Raw genomic sequence first — 24,348 nt, 5'->3', positions numbered from 1 at the left:
GATTCTAGAGTCCACTGACCTGATGGGGTCAATAACTATGAAGCTCACCTACTTCAGTAAACAGAGAACTGCCAGACATGAAAATAGCTGGGTTGGAGAAAATTATATGTGCTAATTTAGATTCATTTTCAATAGGAAGGAATGGCTCTGCCAAGGAATACTTTAGGAGCATTCTCTATTGTCAGAAAAAAGCTGTCGAGCCTGGCACGGTGGTACACACTTGTTAACTCTATACTTACAAGGCTGAGACAGGAGGCGTGCAAGTTCAAGACCATCCTTGGGAGCTTAGTAAGACTCTCAGCAATCCAGCAGAATCCTGTTTCAAAACAAAAATATAAAAAAGGGCCAGGGGTGTAGTTCAGAGGTAAAATGCCCCTGGGCTAAATCGTAATAACACTACACCACACACACACATACACACACACACACACACACACACACACACACACACACCACAATAAGAACATGACACGCTTGTAACGTCAAAACGGCAGTCAACTTTATTTTGAAGATGAAGTTCTAATAGCAAAAAATGCTTTACTTCTAGAAGATGACAAACAATAAAATTTCAAGTAAAGATGATTCCTAGATCTGATAAATTAGCTGTTCAACTTTTCCTGCTACAGCATTGTGTGATAGAGATCATGTTTTAAATTTTTCTTGGCCTCCAGTTACTCGTCATGAACAGTGTAGCTGTTCATATAAACTCGTCAAAAAATTCTGCTTAAACACAATTGCTTAACACAATTGCCTGTGAAGACTCGTGAATTAAAGTCCTATTTAAATGGACTGCCATAATGCTTTCCATACAGAAATGCAGACCAGAAACTCACCATTGCCCATGCCAGTAATGAGCTGAGTGATCAGATGCTGAAGAATAGCATTCACCTTTAACTCCACTAAAATTAAATGTTTTTGCATGTTTCCTCACAGGCACATGTAATAAAATAAAATAAACATTTTAAGTCATACACCCTAAAAAATTAAAATTAGTAAAGCTAATTTCATCACTGAGCCAGGCTTATTATTTATAAAAATCAACTTTAAATATTTGAATAAATGATGCTATCATTACATATTGCATTTCAATTAGTACCTAACTTGCAAAAATGTTCATGCAGAATGAATGTGTAAGAAACATTAGTATAAATAAATGGATGCTGATCTGCATAATTTACTAAGTTTACATTAGGTGCTATTAAATGTTATTTAATTTTACATGTTCTTCTAGAGCTCGTTTTTAAATTAACATTAACCAGATTTTAAACTGTACATTGCATTCCTAATGTACTCTGACATTTAACAAACTACTTACAATTTTATGAAAGCAAGAATTTAAATTAAGGCATTAATCACTAGAAACTAAAAAGTAAGTGGCATTATGTATTTTAAAATTTTATTATTTATTGATTCAATATGTAAATTGCAGTATTTGAACACTAATATTGAAAATATTTTATTTCGGCAAACAAAAATAGAGTAATTTTACTCAATTTAAAACCATAATAAAAGTATTTTAACCCCAAATCATTCTATTGATTGAGATAAAAGCAATGATTGTCTAATCCAATAGAGAAGTTATATGTTTAAAGTAGAAATAATTATATCATATTTATTTTTATTTACCAAACAGTATTTTCTTAAATATTTAGGGCTGATAAAACAACTTTCTGGAAATTAGAGAATTTTGTTTCATTTGGCTATATTTTAAATATACAAATGAATGGTCATTATTACTCTACATACTGATGGACTCCTTCAGTTGATGCAATATGACTGCTCTTTTCTCCTTGTGTGCTTTTGGAAAACTAAACAGCATTGTTGCATATGATAGTGTATCACTGGACTAACTTTCCCTTTCAGAAAGACTAACTTTCCCTTTCTGACCTAATAAACATTCAGTCAAATAGAAATTCTGAATTTGCATAGATGTTAACAAAAAGTCAAATCTAGTATATTTAAATGACAATAATTTCAGGTTACATAAATTCAACCAAGTCGTCCTTGAACTTGTCAACTCTGAGTCAATGTAGGTACGATCAGCTCTAGATCTAGGGTAACATAACCAGTGTCCCCTATGATTTATCCAGACTAATTTTATGAAGCTGTTGGATGTGCTGCAATAAGAATAGTAAAAAATTTTAAAATACTAAGAATTTTAAAGTAAGAAGTTGTTAATATAGTGCAGAAACATTACTGAATGATATGCCGCCGATGTGAAGGATTTAGTGGCCTTGTTCTTTCATCCTTCCCATACACAATACTATATCCCTCACTTGGAGAATTTACCAGAAAATAAAATAATACTTCAAAACATTTTTAGATAAGTAAGGGCTTAGGCTTCTGCATCTGGTAGATTGGATTCTACTATGGCTTGCGTAAATAGATTGGTTTGCAGATATAAGACTGAAAAAGCACAGACTTTTTAGGAGGTAAAGTGACTTTAAAAGTAAGTCTGCAGATTAAAATATGCCATTACGTTCTCCCATAAGTCTTTCTAAATTAATTTTGTTTTAAGGATTGGCCAATGCTGTTCCAACCTTGAGAAGTCAGCTGGAAGAGGGGGCTCCACAGTGCTCAGAACTAGAGCAGAGAAGATAGAATTAATGAGAAGTCACATAGATACTCCATGGCACACATGCTTGAGGAAAGCCAGGATTATTTCACCATAAGGAAAGGACAAAAATGCTGATCAACTCTGGGGTCTAGATAAGAAAATAGTGGAGCCAATGAGTTAAGATAAAACAAAATCATATTGGATAAAACTGAGTGGAATGAGCTAGCGGTCACTGAGCTGGGGGAAGAAATGGGGAAATCATGAGAAATTGCTTCTGTGTGCCCCTATGTAGATGATGGAGTGGGGTGGCTTAAGAGTCCTGAGCTGGCTGAGAAATAAAGTTATCATCTACTCAGCGTTTTTTAATACTCAGTGAGGCGTATTAACATTGATATTGAAGTTGGGGGCAAATGTTTGGGAGGAGGTATATTCATCAGAGTAGGCTCAAAGAATCCCACCCTCACAAAGTCCTCTTCCAAACACTGTCCCTGGTTCTAGTTGGGACAGACCTGATCAACTAAAATAAAAAATACGTATTCCTGAAGAAATCCTCATATTCTCAAATACCTCACATTGAAACAAAAGAAGGTTATAGGAAAGTGGGTTACAACAGACCACTTGAAACCTATGTAATTTTGTTGGAGAACTAACAAAAACAATAACTGTTATTATACCACAATTAATAAATTATATATCTAATAAATAGGAAAACATTTCAGTATATAGCACTTTGGCTTTTAAAAAAAATTTGAAGATCCCTTTCTGGAAGGGAATGGAAGGGTTGATGGAAGTCACTTGAAGCTACAGAGACAGAGCAAGGGCACAATCAAGGTGTCTCTTTGCACAAGCAAAACAAAGCATATGTCCAAATCAAGTCAATAAATAACAGACTATCACTGTACAACTCTGCAATTCACAGAATTAGCTATGAAAATACATCTTGCTTCTGTTGCTTTTGCTTAAAAATTATATTTTTAGAAAAAAAATGTATGAACCAATGGAAATTCCTACTAGCCTGGTATTATCTCCCAATTCAGCAATTGCATATGAGCTAATTCAATATGCTTGGGGCTTTAAGAAGAGCAGGGAGAAAGGGGCGAGGGATGAATTTAAAATCAGAGTTCAAAGCCCTGAACCAGAAGAGAAGCAGCTCTGGCCACCTCTCCGCTGCCCTCCCACTGTCTCAGCCTACTTCTCAGGCAGCATGTTGCTCAGAGATCAATACTGTAAGACTCTGAAATTCTCTAGATGCCAATAGCAATTTGGGAAATCCTAGCATAGTGAAACTTTAATGAGATATAAAAATATCGTGTTATCTTAAGTCATTGCATGCAATAATGAGAAAAATTTATCTGATTCATCACTGAAATACACATTATCATATTGCTGTGTTCACAGCAATTCAAAATTGCTGTGTTCTCTATGACTGGACTTCACATTAGCAGGTAACATGTGTTGGCTTAGAATAAAAATGTGTTCATCTACTGGTTAGGATTATATTCTCTATAGAAAGAAAGGTACTTTTAAATTATGACAACTTTATTAATTATACAAAAAGAAAAATGCATTGCTAGTTTTACAAATGAGCCTCTCTACTGCTCTGATTTAGTCTTATCAGATCAACCTAGAGTGTGTCAGGTTATTTCATTCTATTCAGACCATGATAATATTGATCAACAAGAATGAGTTCAGTTGAGAACAGTCAGGGAGGTGGAGGTTCTTAAAGCATCTCATGAGAGAGATGGTCAAAAGTCTGGTAATGTCCTTATTGGAAACAAGCAAATTTCTTATAGCAGGCTTAAGAATCTTGCTATCTGAAAGACCATTTGTCACACAGAGAGGGAAGCAGACCTCTTGATTGGTCCATCAGAAAGCCGAATTAGAACAGTGGACAGGGAATGCATGCATAAAGGATTGCTAATGAGTGGAAGGAAATATCCAATATGGAAGAAGTTGCACACGATTGATTTCACTAACACTTAAAGTATTAAAGTTGAAAAATTAATAATTCAGAGATGTTGCAAAGGGCATTTCAATACTGAGTGAAATCTGGCCTAGGTAACCTTTAAGCCATACTCTTTGATGTTCTGAAATACTCCAAGCCATTTGGGAACAGCATAAACATTATGATTCTTCTCTATGCATTTTTGGTAATACAAGTGTTTCGGAATCTGGCTGCAAATCAAAATCAGGAGACTTGCAGTGCGGATCCAGGGTCTACTACAAGCCTATCACTTGAATAGCACTCTGGTACAATGAGGCCGGAAAATCTCTAGTATCACAGGCAAGAGTTGATTGTGGTGCACACCACTGAGGCCCATCTCTGAACTGGATGGTTAACTTTCTGAATTTGTACTTCTCAGTGGGCATTTTTACTCAGCAGGCAATTTAATTATGGGAGTTTCATTTGTGAAAGGAACCCTAGGCAACAACAACAATAATAATAACACTTGATTATAAGACAGGTACCCTGTCCAGCACTTCATACGCATTATCCCACTTTATCTGTACAAGCCTATGAGGTCAACCTCTAAGTACTGCTTTTGTTACCTTCCCAAAGAATATAATGCTGAGACACTCATTCTCTAAAATCAGAGACTATTAGAAACTTTGCCTTTTGAAATCAGATCAGTAAAAATGGAATAACCCACTCTTGCCTGTAGGATTTCAGTCACTTTGACATTGAGAAGCAGCCTCAATTTTCAACCCAGGTGCAAAGCTTCAGATAAGGGTTGTTCAGACACAATATTCAACATTTATCTTAACTTTGTAGTTTCCAAGGAAACAGAATCCAGGGTCCACTTCTCAGCTCAGGTCTGATGTTAAACTCTTCACAGAGAGCATTGCTCATTTTCGGTGCTATCAAGACTCTGCTTTATTTAAATAGCGCCTAAACTCTATCCTTCCCCCAGTCCTATTTTGTGTGTTGTTTTTTGTTTGTTTTACTGTGTTTTATTTTTGCAGAACTGGAGATTGAACTCAGGGACATCCTACCTCCAAGCCCCAACCCTAGCCTTATTTTTTATTCTTTCTTTTGTAAAAGAGTCTCACTAAGTTGCAAAGAGACTCACTAAGTAGCTGAGACCGGCTTTGAACCTGCAATCTTCCTATCTCACTCTCGCAAGTACTGGTATTACAAGCCTGAGCCACCACACCCAGCTCCCAAGTCCCGTTTTTAACCCTGTTTCTTCTTTCTCTTGATTTGATGCTCCATTGTTCTTCTTCCATGCAGTATCTCTAGATACAGCAAGTCAATGAACTTAACCTTACTGAATTATGTCTCTTGCATTTATTATTGGATGGACATCATTAGTACATATAATAATCCTTAATTTAAGAATTTTAATTGAAAATAAATTTCAGAAAATTTCTTAACTTAAGATCTCACTGTAAGTGCTAAAACTCAGATTGCATCCCTGTTCTATATTATATCAAAGCCCACACTCTTAAAAATATACAAAAAGAGAGAATAATGGAACTTCAAGGACAACTAAGATATGATCTATGGCTAACTTCAAATGGAACATTAGGACTAGAAACCAGGAATCCTGGCCTCCCTTCCCTCTCTTACAAGAGTAGATTTTTATCTCTTTTCACCTGCCAACCAGTAATTTCTAAGGCTTTCCCTTTTGCTTGCACCTTTTGTACACTATTTCAAAGGGTTTCTAGATAACCTGGAGCCTTCCACCTTGAGGTGATAACACTAGTAACCTTTAGGCAGCTCCTGACATTCCAGATATTTTTCTGCACATCTTCTTCCCAACAGGTAGAACAATAGTCAAATCAAACTAATGTCTTGCAAGTTTCCATAGTTGCTGAGAACACAATGAATTGCCCCTTCTACACGTAGTTCATAGAATCCTACCCTAAAATGAGCAAATTATGAGAAAGCAACATCCTTCTCTTTTCCACACACAAGCAGAGTAGGTGTGTTACTGTCTATTTAAAGGGAGGGAACTGGAAGACATTATGCTAAGTGAGATTAGTCAGTCACAAAAAATAAGAAATAGGATGCTTTCCCTAATATGCGAAAGGTAGGGAGAAATGGGTAACAGGAGGAACTCTAGTTGAAGAAGGAAATTCTATAGAGGAGTAAATAAGGCGACCTAACTGAGGGGATAGGAGAATGGAAGAGGGAAATTCTCTAAAGCATATGATGTACTTAAACAAACATATCAAAGTCAATCACTGTCTATTTTGTTTAAACTTCTGCACAACCCTGACTTATAGTTATCCAAATGTGTGTTAAACATATCCTACCATTATGAAACTATGCAAGACAGAAAAGGCTACCACAGCTCAGAAATATGCATAGACTAATTATATAGTCACTTATTTAGCAAATCATCTCTAAATGTCATTAAGTATCCATTACTAGCTAACAATAGACTCTATTTTGAGTCACCAATTTTTGGATACTATAACTATATGATATGAAATTCAATGCAAATATAATAGAAATATATATATATATATATATATATATATATCCTGTCAAAGGCACGTGATTTTATGAAATGGATGGAAGTTTTGTGAGAGAATTGGTTTGACCAAATACAAAGGAATTGCTCAAGAGTAGGTCACAATTTGTGTTCTCCAGCAAATGAAGAGAGAAACTATGAGACAGGTTCTTCAAAGGACAGTTATTTGAATATCAAAGGAATAAAAAGACCTAAAAAAATTAAAATGTCCTTGAGGAATTTTGCAAAAACACATCTCTCATTTTGCTGTGGAACGAAGTGAAGACTTTTTAAAAATCACATAAACGCATGCACACATGCAAACTAACATTTCATTTATTATTAATTCATGCTGAGTTAATGCATAATTGCAAAGGCAACCTCACAATTATAAGGTACTATAATTTTTGTATATTTCTGTTCATCAATTTTTAAGATAGTTTCAACTACAGCTTTTCTTACTACTAAGAAATGTTTGTACCCATTTAAAATAAAATCAATTTTAAATGTATTTCCATTCATAATCATGGTTAAAACAAAACAACCTCCCAGACACCCCATTCTTGGTAAGAAATGTGTGTTTATTTGAGCAGTCCTTGCCCTTACTTCTGTAGAGATGACTCCCCCAATCCCTACTTTCAGTTTGTTCTCACACTTCAGTATGTCAGTTGGAGCCTCCAGTTCTGAATTGCCTTCCATGGGTGATTCATGTGCACCATAATGTTTAAGGAGTTCTATTCTAGATTATTCCCAAACACTTTTTATGCACTATTGTGTTTTGAGAAATCATGAGGATACTCTTGTCTTTCTTCCTCTCTCTCTCTCTCTCTCTCTCTCTCTCTCTCTCTCTCTCTCTTCTCTTTCTCTTTCTCTCTCTTGTATTCACATCTAATCAATCACAAAGTTCAGTGTAGCATGCCTATGTTAGTCAATTGTCACCATTGTGATTACCTGAGATAATGAACTTATAAGGAAAATAGATTATTTTTGGCTCAGATTTGGATGTTTTGGTCCATGATTGATTTGCTCTGTTATTTTAAGCTTATAAGGAGGCAGAAGATCATAGTAGAAGTGTAGGACAGTAAAAAAATCATTCATCTTATGTCCAGGAAACAAAAAGAAAGAAGAGTCTAGACTTTCCCATCTGCCTCAAAGACATGCCCCCAATTACATGAAGACCTGTCACCTCTTGACATTTCCACCAATTTCCAATAATACCAAGCTGTGGACCAAGCTTTTAGCCCATGGGCCTTTGGGAGATACTTATCCAAATGATAGCAGTGACTTATCTGTATTGTATCCTTCATTGGTATTTCTCTTAATCCCTACTGTGAATTTGATAGCTCCCTACTGATGTCTCTGCTGTCACTTTTACTCCTTACTCATCCTCCAATATTTATTGCATTGCTTCTAAATAACCCACCAGACTAATTTGGCAACATTCCCTGTATTACCTGGCTTTGTGTTACTGTAATAAAATACCAGAGGCAATTAACTTATAAAAAGAGAAGATTTATTTAGCTCACAGTTCTGAACTTCCAATCCAAGATCCAGCAGCTCTATAACTTTAGGTCTTAGGTGGTAGAGCTAGAACAAAATGCTAAGGATGCATGTGACAAAATTACTCACATCACCATCCAGGAAGTGGGAAGACAGTATGACCCAGTGGGAAGACAGTATGACCCACAATCCTTCGGGGGCATTCTTCCAGTGATCTAAGGACCTCCCACTAGGTCCTACCTTTTAAAGATCCATTATTCTTCCCAGTACAACCACACTGGATTGAAGCCTTTCAGATATCCACCTTTGGGGGAACGCTATCCACATTCAAACCATAGCATTCATCTTCCTTCAAATCTTCAGACAATCGTAGTAATGCTTAATCTCCTCAGAGAGCTGTAAGTTCCTGCTACCTCCCCAACCTATCTCTTCCGGCCCTTCAGTCATCATACATTTTTCTCTTCCCCTACTCCAAGCTACTCATATCGAAATAACATGGAATCTTTCACACTTCAGTGGTGTGTTCTCACATGCTGGTGCCAGGGCTGAATTCAGCCTTTTCTTATCTACATGGGAAATTTTACTATGTCTCCCCAAACTCACTGTCCTCCTAAAGCCTCTTCTGCCCCACCCGAACAAAATTAGTTGCTAGCATGTTTGCATCCTAATGCACTTAGATGAACACTATGTGTCCCTCTATATTGAAAGTACAAAATATATAATTTTCTTACTTAAATTGCATGTATAGGCCGGGCATGGTGGCGCACTTGGGAGGCTGAGACAGGAGGATTTCACGGGTTCGAAGCCAGCCTCAGCTACTTAGTGAGGCTCTCAGCAACTTAGTGAGACCCTGTTTCCAAATAAAATATAAAATAGGTCTGGGAGTATAGCCCGTAGGTAGAAAGCCTCTGGGTTCCACCCCCATACCACCAAAAAATAAAAATTTAAAAAAATATATCATAGGAAATGGTCAAAAGTAGAAATCACAGGATGGATGGATGTATCAAGGGTTCAAGCCTTCCCTAGCATGCAGGGGGCCATGGATTCAATCCCCAGAATCATACAAACAAAACAAAACAAAAAAGTAGGGAGCACACCAGAATTGTCTACCAGACCTACTCAGATTTTTTGCCAGTCCAGGACACCTAGAAAAAAGAAAAAGAAAAAGAGAAAGAAAGAGAATAAACTAATAAAATGAGGATAAAGGAATGGCCTGATAAAAGGAAGGAAAGAAAGAGGAGAAAGAAAGGGAGATGAGTGTGAGGGAGAGATGGAAAGAGAGAATACTGAGCAAAGTCGATCCACTTTCAGTAATGGCAAACCTCTCAACACTCATCATGTTATAATGTGTCTACTTACCTTTCTGTAGAGACCTGACAAGATGCTTTTATGCTAGAATTAAAGTATTACCACTGTACTTTGTGATTCATTATATGTAAAATATCAGAATTCAAACTACTCTTTATTGACATTTGCATGTAATTTTGAAACTATTTTCTTGATAATCCAAGGTTTTTCAAGAGCTTTAATATATCTATTTGTCTGCCATCCTTTTCAGGCAAATTACTGTGTTTATAGTAATAATCATTTTTATTTCACCATCTCTCTATACTTAGTAGCCCTACATTATTGTTTAGGTAAATCTCATTATTTTAATTTAGTAAAGGAAAGAAAGGTCAAAATGTAAGGCACTAGGGCAAAAGACCTATATGCATGATGCATGCTGACAAAGGAAAGGCTGTTTAGAGCCTAGGACTAATTTTTTATGAATTATATTTTATCTTATTTTGGGGCCGATGAAAGATTGTACTGTCAGTTTTCCTGAGTTCAAAATTATGAGCTGGGTCTGCAAAACCAGTTCAAGTCCCAATCATTTAATTGGATGTAACTAATCCCCAACTCCTACCTCTACTTTGTTTACTGCTCTATTATATCCCTATACTTACAAGATTAGAACTATTTGCTTCTAACTATTCTAACTATTCACTTGCATTTTAGTACATTTCCAGATTGATGAATTACTCTAAAAGAAGACTACATCACACCAATTTTGTAATTTTCAGCATACAGCTCTTAGCCCAAAGAATTTCAAATTCCATTCCCTTAAAAAAATGTTTAAAACACCTAAGTATGGTGGCATATTCCTGCAATACCAGTACTTGGAAGGCTGAGATAGTGTGACCACAGGTTCGAGGTAAGCCTTAGCAATTTAGCGAGACGTTCAGCAACTTAGCAAGACCTTGTTTCAAAATAAAAAATAAAATAGGGCAAGGGGTTTAGCTCAGAGGTAGAACACTCTTGGATTTGATCACCAGTAACAACAATGAAAATGTTCAATAGATCATGCCTTTAGAGAAAAATGAGAGTAATAAAATACTTTTATTTATGTTTTCTGTAAACAGAAAATAGTGTATGATTAAGCTGGAAAGTGTAGCAAAAAAAAAAAAAAAAAACAGTATTAAGAATTAGAAAGCCCAGGCATGATGGTGCACGCTTGTAATCCCAGCATCCAGGAGGCTGAGACTGGAGGATCATGGCTTGAAGACAGCCTCAGCTACTTAGCAAGGCCCTTCACAACTCATTGAGACCCTGTGTCAAAAATAAAGAATAAAACTTAGGGCTGGGGATGCCGCTCAGAAGTAGAATGCCCCTGGGTTCCATCCCCAGTACAAAAAAAAAAAAAAAAAAAAAAATTTGAAAATGGAAAAAAAAAAAAAGAGTTCATCTCCATAACAAGAAACATTTGTCAAAACGTTTTTCTTTACTTATTCATTGTCAAGTACAGACTTTTGTATGTCATTGGGCACCTTTTAGATGACTTTACAAATGGAACTGCTTCTGATTTACTTAAGCCCTTTACAAACAGTTGTTATAAGCTTAGCATTTTGTAATTGCATTGAAACTAAAAAAGGGCATTATATTACTGGCATGTTTCTACAACTTCCTCTCTGTGGTGCTTGTTTTAATGCTCTAGTCGGAACTGTGTTTGGGAACTTCTTTCGTAAACCATGTAATTCTCATGACACATTCAATGACAAAGCGTGTCTGACTTATTTCAAGTCTAGATATTTAGATGTTTTTATTCAACTGCCCAGAGCTTTTGAATCACAAAACCACGTTGACTACAGATGCTGCTGATGTGATGAAAAGTAATGTAGCTAATGCTACCGCCTAAAACCTGACTGCTGATCTGCTATTTACCTGAATGTGTTAAAAAGCAGGCTACAAATGTAATCTCCTTTCATACTTTGATGTTTGGGGATGTTTACTACCACCAGATTTGGGGTTCCTGCTAACCATACATTTCAAATTCCATAAGGGAGATAAGCCTTATGAAACAACTTATAACAAATTTTCAGAAAATTGTACATTTGAGGATCCAATTTTGTTCTTTCACGCTACCCCTGAAACACTCTCCTTTCTGATCACCAGGCAATTTCCCAAGTTCTTTGAGATTTCTCTTCCCAAACAATTTCTTCCAGAAAAGCTTTTTGCAATAATTTAACACTTCAGTCCGCCCTGGTGAGTTGGGAGAATTAGAAACATCTGAAAATAGAATCCAATGAAAAGGAAGCAGGGACCGAACCCTTACCTGAGAGGCAGTGTCTCTGTGGGGAGCGTTCCTCACTCACATCCAAAGATAAATTCAGTGAAAACATGTTACTTTTTAATTTTTGTGCTCATCTTTCAAACCTTCGTCTCCTGGGAGCATGCAAATGATTAAACTGTAATACTTCCCTTCAACAATTCCAATGACTTTAAAAAGACAAAACAAAGTAAGAATTCGTGTGTGTGCGAGTGCGCATGCGCAAGAGGGAGGGGGGAAAAAGAGAGAGACTAGCTAAGAACAGAGTTGAGAGTGGGACTGTGGTGCTGGTGTACTGGCCTCGCCAGTTATTAGCTGTGTGATCTCGGATAAGGTATTTAACTTCACACGCTCAGTTCGTTATCTATAAACCGGTTATAGTATTAATTATCCCCCTCAGAGAGTTTGTATGAGGATTAAATGAGTCCTTTTGTGTAACGTTAGAACAGTGTCTGGCACAAATAGGCTTGAGCAGACAGCCCTGAGAGAAGGACTTGCCTTAGAGTGCTTTATGTATACTTTCTAGAATACTGTTAGCAGCCATTCTCTATGAGATAATCATATTTAAAAGATGAATAGTTTACATATCAACTTTTTTTTCCTTGAGACTCACCCTGTGGTCCAGGCTTAAGTGACCCTAGCCTCAGCCTTCCAAGTAGCTAGGACTAAAGGCATTTGCTAGCACACTAGACTCTGCCTTTTTAAAATTTATGAAAAACTTTTATTGGTAATTTACTCCAAATTTTATTACCTTTACATTTTGTTTGTTTTGCTTTGTACTGGGGCTTGAACCCAAGGGCATTCTATCTCCGAGCTCCACTCTCTTCCTCCATTTCTATTTTGAAACAGGGTCTTTCTGAGTTGTTGAGGCTGGCCTGGAACCTGCAAACCTCCTGTCTCAGCCTCCCACCTCTGTATTCTGTCATGCGCCCCCATGCCCAGTTTGTATTCATTTCTTTATCTCTAGCATTTTAGGCCCCTACTGGTTCTTCTAATAACATGAGGAAAAGCTATATATTATATTATCCGTTAGATTAAGGGAAACAATCATTGGTAACATATAATGTGATACAGACTTTACATGTAGCAGCTTATTTTGTACTCATAAAACCCAAACACTTGGGTTTTCTTATTATTTAATTGACACATGAGAAAACCATGGCTTTGGAGGGTCGCTCGGCCGGTAGTCTGGCAGCAAGGAGGGGTACAAGTGACTGCAGGGCAGACACCAAATTCTTTAGTGTTTCACTCTCTTATGGGAGTTGGGGGGACTACAGAGGAACCTCAGTATCTTAATTGCCCAGTTGAAGAACCTAAAACTCAGAGCAAGGCAGCAACTAAGTGGGGAGCCTCTCCATTAGATACCCTACACCCCCTTTTCTGAAATCCTCTAGCTTAATCCTGAATATTTATATTCCCACTTCCTCGATTTTCAGTAGAATGTCAGGGAAAAAAAATCAAAAAGTGTTTTCCCTGAATATATTCTGCCCTCACACATCCATTTTTTTCCCTTTTTTCTTTTTTCCTTTGAAGTAGCAACAACAGCTGCCAACCAAGAATTCCCCAGGGCTGACAGAGCATCAGTCAGCCTCACAGATGAAGGGAGAGATGAGAAGACAGACATCCTTCCTTGAAAGAACTTCACTAATGTTTTTCACCCAAAATTCATTCTTTCATTAGTGCCCACTTTTAAGCAACACCGAAACCTCAAGGCAAGAAGGGGAAGTGCTGAATTCTGGGAGCTGTGATGGCCGGTGATCGCCAGGGGCAACACTGAAGAAGGGAGGTGGATGGTTAAACACTCAGATCCCTATCTTCTCTGATTCATTTTTAAATCTGTTTTTGTTCTCATTTAAATTTCATTATATGCATTCTAGGCATACAATGAAATATTTTGATATACAGATAGTAAGATTTTAAAAAGTAAAAAAAAACTTTTTTTTTTTTCTGCAGGTGACAGTCCTCATCTTCCTTAGGGTATTAGAGAGGAACTTGATTGATTAGCCCAGGGCAAGAGGAAGAGAAGAGCACTTTCATACTCATGGTTCCTTGAGGCTTATTGAGCAAAGACAGCACAAGAGCTAGAGATTTTATTTCTTGGCTTAAACCAAAATTGCTTTCATTCGTAATCTGAAAATTGGAAGGAAAAAGCATCTGTAATTATAAGCATAATGTTTCAATACTTTACACTATCTGTTACCCTCAAGTACAACCAATATGTACACAAAAAACATAGGCAAATGTGATACTTGAATATACTATAGCGGCTTGTTTTTGCAAGAATAAGCTCTTTTTAAACTGAGAGATGGACATGAACTAAATGGTAGCATATTCATTTATTCCCACATCTGACAAACATTTATTGAGAACCTACTATGTGCTATACGTACTCTCCTAGGAATTGAGAACACTCCAGTGAGCACAACAGGCAACGTGCCTGCCCTTGTGGAGATTGATCTCTAGCAGAGAAAAAAAAAAGTAATAAAAAAAATATACAGAACGCTAACTAAAAATAAGGAAAACAGAAAAAGACAATAGGAAACAACCATCTAAAAAGAGTCGAAATCTTTGATGCTGTGATCACAAAGACCTGGTTGGGGAGAAAACGATCTTTTTTTTTTTCTTTTTTTTTTGGGGGGGTGGGATAAATAAAATAAAAAACAAAGTGAGATGATATTTGAGACTTTGAAATTTCACGAGAGATGAGCAAGTGTCAAGCCTGGACTGGAGCTGGAAGATTTTGTATTTCTGAGGAACATCCAGGGGGCAACTGAAGTGATTTTTTGGTGCTTTTATTGGTGCATCAGAGTCTCACATCATGATGTAAATCATGTTGACAGTGACATACATGCACACGCTCTTGGTGCCCCCCATGCCCATTTCCCTCCCTCCCAATACAGAGTATCCAGATTGACGTTGATAAATATTCACATGTGTACACATAATCTATGAAGTACTGCTATTAATGAACCTCTAAGTCTTCCTTCACCCCTACCCTTATATCTCCTCCCTGGTTCCCTTGAGGTGAAGAGAATCTTAAGAAAAGAGATCAGAGAGATAAGAAGTGAGATTTTGTTGAATATTACAGTTCAAGTTCCATAGTTTTACTTTTACCATGAATAAAATGAGAACCTTTTAGAGAGTTTAGGCAGTCAGAATAATCTGACTTACTATTTAACATGATCATTCTGGTTAGGAGTTTATAGAAGGACTGAACTGGCTCATGGACAAAGTGGCTTTTATAATAATCCCAAAGAGAGAAATATGATGGTGTCTTGGATGAGCATGGTCGCATTGGAAAGACTATTATATATATATATATATATATATATATATATATATATATTTTTTTTTTTTTTTTTTTTTGCGGTACTGAGACTCCTGGAAGCCCTTCTATCTCCAGGCTACACTCCAAGACCTATATTATATTTTTTATTTGGAAACAGGGTCTCTTAAGCCAGCGAGGCTGGCTTCGAACCTGCATGATCCTCCTGTCTCCGCCTCCCAAGCATGGGGATTACAAGCGTGCGCCACCACACCTGGCTTTTAGATATATTTTTTAAAGTAGAAACTAGAAGACTTGCTGATGTAATTGATAACATATGTAGGGAGAAAAAGTTAAGATTTAAACCTAAATTTTCAGCCTACAAAACTTAATCATGGAGTTGCCATTTATCTGAAATGGAATAGATTATAGAAACGGTTGTCTGTGTATAGTGTTTGCTTGTTTGTTTGTTTTTGTCTGGTATAGTGTTTGCTTGTTTGTTTGTTTTTGTCTGGTTTTTGTCCTGTTTGTTTTATTTTCTTTGCTGTGGGTGGGAGAGCCCTATTAGGTGCTCATATTTTGACATGTTCAATTTAAGATGCCTATTAAACATCGAAGTGGAGATGTCAAGTAGATAATTGGATATGCAAGTCTGAATTGATAGGAGAGGTCTGCAAGGAAGAAATGAATTTGTGAGTCATTAGCATATAGATGAGGAAGAATCATCAAAGGATACATAAAGAGAGGTCAGAAAGTTGGAGGAAAACTAGGTAAGTATCATAGTTTGAAAGGCAAGTGAAGAAATTATTCCAAGGAGGAAGAAGTAAGACTCTGATGAAAGCTGCAGTTGGGTCAAGGATGCTGAGGACTAAGAACTGACTTATATTTAGCAGTTTGGGCTCATTGGCAGCCTTAATCAAAGATTTGGTAGAGCAGAGAAGTGTAAACAACAAACATGATTAGGAGGAGAGAAACTGAAGATAGTTGAATATAGACAGTTCTTTCAAGAAGGTATGTTCTAAGCCAGGCGTGGTGGGGCACGATTGTAATCCTTGCATTCGGGAGGATTGCAGGTTTGTGGACAGTCTCTGATACCTAGTGAGGCCCTTCACAGCTTAGTGAGACCCTGTTTCAAAAATAAAAAAGACTAAAAAATAGGACTGGGGGTGTAGCTCAGAGGTACAGTGTTCCTGCATACTATCTCCAATACCTGCAAAAAAAAAAAAAAAAAAAAAGAAGGAAGAGGAGGAGGAGGAGGAGGAGGAGGAATGTTCTAAAGAGCAGATGAGGAATAGGGCAATGGCTATAGGAAAAGCAGGACCAAGACGGGCTGTGGGTATAGTTCAGTGGTAGAGTACTTGCCTAGCAGGTGTGAGACCCTAGGTTCTATCCAAGCAGAGTGGAAGGGGCAGGAGTAGCTTTGACCATACTTAAAATAGGAGATATTAACCAGGAATGAGACATTAAAAAGGGGAAATTTATTGATGTTGGAAAAAGAAGAAAAAATCAAGAGAGTTTTCTTGAGAGGAATGTGATCCAAGTAGTCCACTCAAAAGGTGGTCCCAAAATGAAGCATCTACCCTGCCTGGGAGCTTGTTAGAAATATAGATTATTTCGCTTATGCTAGAACTAGCTAAGTGAAACTCTCTTGGTAGGGCCCTAGGAGTATGGATCTCAACAAGCTTTTTGTCAATTCTTATGCTTTGTTATTAAAAAGTTACTGATCTAATGTGCATTGGAGAAAGCAATGTTATCTAGTAACTTTAATTTTACCATTAATTTCTTTTTTTGTGTGTGGTACTGGGAATTGAATCCAGGGGCATTCTACCCCCTAAATAGACCCCCAGCCCTATTTTTTATTCTTTATTTTTAAACAGTTTCCCACTTCGTTATAGAGGGCCTCACTAAGTAGCTGACGCTGCCCCGAACCTGCCATCCTCCTGTCTCAGCCTTCCAAGTACTGGGATTACAAGACTTTGCCACCATGCCCAGTTCTCTTTGTAATTTCTGAGTTATCAGAAATTTCTCATGTAATTTACCTTTGGCAACAGGAGAGAAGTAGTTTATGTGGGCACAGGTGAAGCAGGGAGGTCACTGTGGTAATACAGGCTTATGAAAGTGTTTTTGCAATTGCTTCAGTGTCAGTGTGAAGGACGAAGCAAGATCATCAGCCGTCCCTTTCCTAAAGCCGAGAAGTAACTTGGCATCATGCAGCGGTGTGACCTGCCATCATGCATATCACTCTCTTTACCTACGCTGACCAATTTGCAAGACAGCGTATACTCCAAGCTTGGCTTAGCTATCCCTTGTAAAGTTTTAAAACTCTGTATCTTTTATTATTATTTTATTTTTTAATAATTTTATACTAGAGGTTGAACCTAGGAGCATTCAACCTCCGAGTCACACCCTGAGCCCTATTTTATGTTTTATTTTGAAGCAGGGTCCTGCTAAACTGCTGAGATTCTTGTTCTATTGTTCAGGCTGTCCTTGAAAAACCATGATTCTCCTGTCTCAGGCTCCCAAATGCTGGGATTACACATTTATGTCACCATGCCCAGCTCTCCCATGTTTTAAAGATAGGGTTGTGCCTTTAGTTGCTCTTCTCTTTCTGACCTGCCCTAATCCTCTCGCTTCTTAACCAAGATATTCATTGAGTGATCTGATGTGTTGTTGGTACTTTCATATATATTTCCTCCTGCATTTAAATAACCTTTCCACATAGGTGCTTGTGTCCCCATTTTAGAGATGAGAAAATGAAGACTCAGATAAACTTAATGTCACCTTGCTAGTAAGTGGCAGAACCTGGAAAACGATATAAAAAGCCTTTAAGTCTGGGCTGTAGTGGGGACAGCTGTGTATTCACTTGGTAATTTCTTTACCACACTGCACCCATCTCCAAAGTGATTACCACAGAAGAACTCTGTTTCCTACCCTCTCCTAATGTATGCTACTCTTTCCACGTCTCCTACTTAACTTGCCCACTGGGTTTTTATTTAGAGGTCGCCCCATTTTATCTATTTATTCACCCAATCAATACAGTCATCCTTCAGTGACCTACTCAATATTCTCTCCTTTTTACTTCTCTTTCTCTTCTTCCTCTCTCTCTTCTTTCCTTAATAATGCCTTTAGCCACTACAGTTAATACCTTTACAACCATATCTAACAAGCCATTTTTATTCTTCAATAAATTTAAAATTGGTTTTAAATTACAAAAATAAAATACATATAGACTATTTCTTCTTATATAGTTTATTTTTAGTGAGCAATCTCAGCCTCTCAATTTATTTTACTAAAGTCAAAATTTGGGGCCATAATTACTAGTTATTTTTCACCATGTTTTGTATGGCTGTTTTTTATTTGTTCAGCTTTTCGTATCTTCCTAGGCTGTGCTTCTCAGTAACCCACACATACCTAACATACAAATAGTCCTCAAATTAGGAAGTTTATATTGAGGATTAGAGCAACATTAAGCTTTGGTGCTAAAAATCAAAGGAAAAAAATTAAAAAATCAATTAACAGAACATGCCAATATTATATAAGGTTACATATAATTTTCACTTAATATTTATTTTCTTATTAATTATTAATTATATAGGTCTATCATGAAATACTCACTAGATGATAAAAAGACAGGCAACCATAAAAAATCTAATGAATAAATATATTAGTTAATATCTTTTAAAAATCTCATGCACAATAATGCATTGTTGTAGTTTTTATAGTTATTGATCTGCTTTCTACTATGAGATTCTAAAAAGAAACTGTGTATTCAGCTCACATTTTTGTGTGTGTGCGAGTGTGAGATTAGTAGCCTTAGAAATATAGATTTACTCTTTACTAGAAGAGTATGTGCATAATAAATCTGGAGATTATCTCAAATTTAAATCGAAATAAAACTTTTGATAGTTTTAAAACTGCATTAAGTTAAACATTTTTGCCACTTAATCACTAGACCATTAAGTTTAAACCTTGGCAAATTGACTCTTTTCTGAACTTCAGGTGGGGAGCATTATCATCTTGTGATTGCACCTCTTGGGTATGGGACAAGAAATACATTGAGTATGTGACTAGGAATTCTATCTCCTCCCCAAAGTCTTGTTCCCGTTTGTATTTCTTATCCTGATGAATACCATCACCCAAACCCTAAACTGTAAGTTCCTGCAGCTAACTTCTCAAACTCACTTCTCAAACTGATTCATTCACTCACTAATAGCCGTCAATACTCTGGCAAACCTTTATGCAGCCCATCCTTTGGAATGCCATTGAAAGTGTCTTATGCCAGGACCACACCATCTCTTACTAAGCTGTAGGAATATACCTCTAAGTGATCTGCTTTGTCTCTGATATAGTTTGCTTCCCTACCGTCCCTGTCTATCCTGCATTATAAAAATGCCACAGTAATAATTCACGACAAAAACAATTGACCTCGCTGCTTTGTAGTAACCTCTTGCATTACATACTGGAATAAGTCCAGATACTTCAGGGAGACCTGAAGCCTTGAGCTGGCCATAGACAATTCAAGCCTTCATTTTGGCCACTTTTCCATTACCATTCATGCTAGCTATGGAACTTCGGCAACCACTTTTTTTTTTTTTTTTTTTTTTTTTTTTTTTGGTGGTACTGGGGTTCCTGGAAGCCCTTCTACCTCCGGGCTACACTCCGAGACCTATTTTTACATTTTTATTTGGAAACAGGGTCTCCTAAGCCAGCGCGTGGCTGGCTTCGAACCTCCTGTCTCTTCCTCCCAAGCGTGGGGATTACAAGCGTGTGCCACCACGCCCGGCTTTTTTTTTTTTTTTAACCTGAATATAAGCTGCTACTTTTATATAGAAATATCCCCTCTTCCAACTGTAAACTAGGACTCGATTTTTACAATGGAAATCATTTCAGTAGATTTTGAAAGCTGCAGACTATTTTAGCTCTTTGCAAATTGTAGATATTTTTATTTCTCATAACTAATAATCTTTGTAATTTGAGCTTTTCTGATTCAATGTGTGCCATTGAAACCTGGTCTAAAAACAACATATTTTAGCTTTTATGAACATAAACATTGTGGATTCATAAACTTTCACTATTGTTTTTAGTAGAGTTATTTGCATTTCTGGGAAAATGAAAGAAACACTTCATTTGTATTGCTTTTCTTAATTTCTTCCTTTCTTTTTAATTTGCAAATAAGATCTCTGTTTTCCCCTGACATTCAATTTTATATTCTTCTAAAGATGCTATTATTTTGTTGACTGATAGTTCATTAATAAGTCTAATTACCATCTGCCACGTTACTTCTTAAATTATCCAGTAATTGCATGTATATTAATTTTCAATTTTGAAAATTAAGCTTTTGAAATATTGAAATAAAGCCCCATCCTTTATTAAAATCCGTTAGCGTTCCAGGTGTACTTTTCAAACATTTAGATTTGTAAATGTTCTTTGCATTTTTTCATTACCACATTGTCATGCTAATATAAAAATTCACCCTTTCTATGGCTATTCTGTGTTGCTTAGTATATAAACTCTTAGGTTTACATCCTCATCCATTCTTCACATAAAATGACTTTTTTTGATACTTGAAATTGAACACTGAGGCATTCTACCTCTGAGTAATACCTCTAGCCTCCTTCTTTTTCTTCTGCATAATGGGGATGGAACCTAAAGGCATCCTACCTCCGAGATACACCCCCAGCCCTACTTTTTATTCTTTATTTTGAAACAGGGTCTCACTGAGTTGCAAAGGGCCTCACTAAGTAGCTGAGGCTTTCTGTGAACCATGATCCTCCACTGATCTCTGCCTCCTGAATGCTAGGATTACAAGCATGCACCACCACACCTGGCCCTCTAGCCCTTTTTAAATTTTTGTTCTTGAAACTAGACCTCTGTAAGTTACTGAGGGTCTCAATAAGTTGCTGGCTTCAACCCTGTCTCGGCCTCCTAAATACTGAAATTACAGGCATGTGTCATCACTCTTGGCTTCATATGAAATGAGTTTTGAAAAACAAAAAGAAATAACATTTGGCTTTCTGAGTAAAATGGTTAAAAAATAACGAGAAGCTGAAATTATTTGGATATATTTTGAAGAAAAAAAACAAAAAAAGCCTAGATTTCAAGATAATAGATGCAAGAAAGATTTAAGGAGTCTCTTAGTATCCACCCCATTTTAAATATGTTTTTGTTTGTTTGTTTGTTTGTTTGTTTTTGGTACTGAGGATGGAGCCTAGAAGCATTCTACTTTGAGCTATACCCCAGCCCTATTTTTTTAATTCTTTATTTTAATATAAGGTCTCATTGAGTTGCAAAGGGCCTCACTAAGTAGCTGAGGTTGTCTGTGAACCAGGACCCTTCTGTTTCAGCCTCCCAAGTACTGGGATTACAAGCATGCAACACCACACCCAGATTTAAATCTTGTTTTAAGAATAAAATAAACACACACTATGAATTTGTGTCTCTTCAATTTTATTAAAAACTGTTTCTTTATTTCTTCTGTTAAAACTGTTAAGAAAAATATATATCTTTGGCTGAAAGTTCCAGATACAAATAATTTCAGAATTTTCCTGAGAAATCAAAGCAATATTTTCCTTTTTTGTGACCAATTTCTTTTCATTTAATTTTTGTTAGCCATTTTTCTCTTTAAATCTTCTCTCTATTTTATTTTACTTTTTATTTATTTTATTTCATTTTTATTTTTATTGAAAATAAATGGTATACATTTAAACTGTACTTGGTGCCCTCTCCCTCCGCCCCCATTTTCCCTTCCCCCTGCCAACAATGAGTATCCAGGATAACCATGCTATAGTCATACTTTTACACATATTTGGATGTAGCCCCTCATTAATCAAGTTCAGCCTTCTTCCTCTCCTATCCTTTCATTCACACTTTGCTGAGAGTTCCCTTCCATTATCTGAAAAATATGGAACGCTTCACGAATTTGCGTGTAATCCTTGAGCAGAGGCCATGCTAATCTTCTCTGTATCATTCCAATTTTAGCATATGTGCTTCCGAAGCGAGCACCTCTCTATTTTATTTCAACGTACATATACTGTATTAGACAATGGCTTCTGATTTGTTGCATCCATGACCTGAGATCTGATGTGGACAATTTTAAGTATCTATAAAAAGAATATAATAAAATTACCCATAAGCCCCGGATTCACTATATCACATTTGCCAGCAGAGTTCTAGAAAACAGATAATTGAATTTTAGAGCTGGAAGGGGCCTTGAAGAGCATGGAATCCACCCATCTGTCAGCCATATACCATAGGCAAGCATTGAAGTGAAGGAAGTTTGCATCACTGGCCAGTTGGACTGCTAACTAGAGGAGAACAGGAACAGACTTCCAGGCTCCCCAAGCCCAAGTCCTGTGCCCTTTTAATAAACCACATGTTGCCTCCAGACAGACTTTCAATATCAGTCTGTCATCCTACACAAGGTGAAAATAGTTAACGGAGTTTGCTGCGTGACTGAGCACCGGGATGCGGAGCAAGCATTCTCAAAAGCAAACCGAAAAGAGGAAATACCTTTAAATGTTCCTTCAAAGCCGCCTTTCTGTCTGTTCAGGTTTAAGATGCCGAAAGGTAATGCTTACCACAGGTAGTAGTAGATGTTAATCTCTGTATGTTTAAATGTCTAAAGCACCAATGCTATGTTTGGGTTACCGCATTTTTTTAATGACCTCATAGAGTCAATATTCAATCATCTTGGAAATTATTTGCAGACTTTATTTTCATGCTCTTCCTAAAAGCACTCTGCCCCTACCCAGAGAAATCTGTAGATATTAAGTTTGGTGTTTGAAATGTGTACTTTGGCAGCTCTCCATCTAAAGGGGTTTATTTCCATGAAAGATAAAGAGCAGTTGATTCTACTTACACAAGCCCCAGAGGAAATGGACTCTGTTGATGGTAACTGAGTTCAGTGGAGCTGGAAAAGCTCACATTTCCCCTGACCTCCAACCTCTGCTCTGACAATTACCAACCAAGCCCTATCAAGAATATTTCGATGACAGGGCCAAGTGTCCAATAAGGGAGGAGAAAGAGGGCAGGCCACTTCCCAGGAGGGTGGGGGAAGGGCTGGGCCAGCTCTCCCTCTGGCTGATTAGAGCTGGAGGTTGATCTTTTCATGCTGCAAATGTGCCGCTGCAGTCACGCCTCCCACTGCCAGCGAGGCTCCGGGATCTTAATCAGTCACTATGAAAACTCATTAGCTCACAGCAATGAGTCCTCCGCTACTAAAGCTTGGTGCTGTGCTCAGTACCATGGCAATGATCTCAAACTGGATGTCCCAAACTCTCCCATCCTTGGTAGGACTGAACACCACGAGGCTGTGGACGCCAGAGACCTTAGTAAGTCATTCCTGTGGGTTTGGTCACCTTGAGGAGAAAGTGTATTAACCCAGTGGGCTTTATTTTGTGATGTGCAAAGGCTGAGAATTGCTTCTCTATTCTATTTACAGGTTGACTTCAGAATAATTATGTATTAACTTTAGTTGTGGCTGTTTTATTTATGGACAGCTTAAAGTTGCACCAAACCAAAGGATGCTGGAGAAATTAGCTGTAACAAGCTCACTGAACTCTTAAGAATTAAATGCTTCAATTTAACTGATTAATTATTTGAAAGGATTCTTAAAAATACTTTTGTATTATTTTACTTCTCATCATGTCTGTAAAATTTCCATTTTTTCCTATGGAATAAGCTATTAGAGTATATGATACCTAATATAGTTTTATTATAGCAAGCTCTTCCTTGTAATGCAGTGTTTGTGACTGTTTGCAATGACTTCATTCACAGAAAGGAATATCTTTTAAGCATAAATGAATAATGAAAAAAAGAGAAGCCTTCAGCAACTTAAAGTCTGCCAAAAAGATCTTTAGGAGATCTAAAAAAACACGAACAATGTGAAACTCACTTGATAAAAAATATCCCTCTGTATTAATTTTTATAAAGATTTTCCTATCACAAGTGTATTTTATAGTTTTTATTCACCTCAAATTAA

General features: G+C 37.0%; 1 protein-coding gene across 2 annotated transcripts in view; it reads left to right on the top strand.

Moving 5' to 3' along the window:
- The window catches only part of OLFM3 (olfactomedin 3), a gene marked incomplete at both ends in the record, with an annotated part of 208,401 nt that overhangs the window by 134,104 nt on the left and 49,949 nt on the right, over positions 1 to 24,348 (top strand). Inside the window, one exon of one of the 2 annotated variants that reach the window (XM_080692771.1) lies at positions 23,570 to 23,698. The exons of the other annotated variant lie outside the window; for it this stretch is intronic. Within the exon in view, the coding sequence (XP_080548897.1) occupies positions 23,570 to 23,698 (129 nt within the window). Of the gene's footprint in view, positions 1 to 23,569; positions 23,699 to 24,348 lie in introns of those variants that run through there. 2 annotated transcript variants of the gene reach the window in all.

Source organism: Muscardinus avellanarius, assembly GCF_963383645.1.
Source record: "Muscardinus avellanarius genome assembly, chromosome: 3".
Classification (NCBI taxonomy): domain Eukaryota; kingdom Metazoa; phylum Chordata; class Mammalia; order Rodentia; family Gliridae; genus Muscardinus; species Muscardinus avellanarius.
The sequence above is the reverse complement of the archived record's forward strand: the minus strand, read 5'-3'. Positions and strand labels throughout refer to the sequence as shown.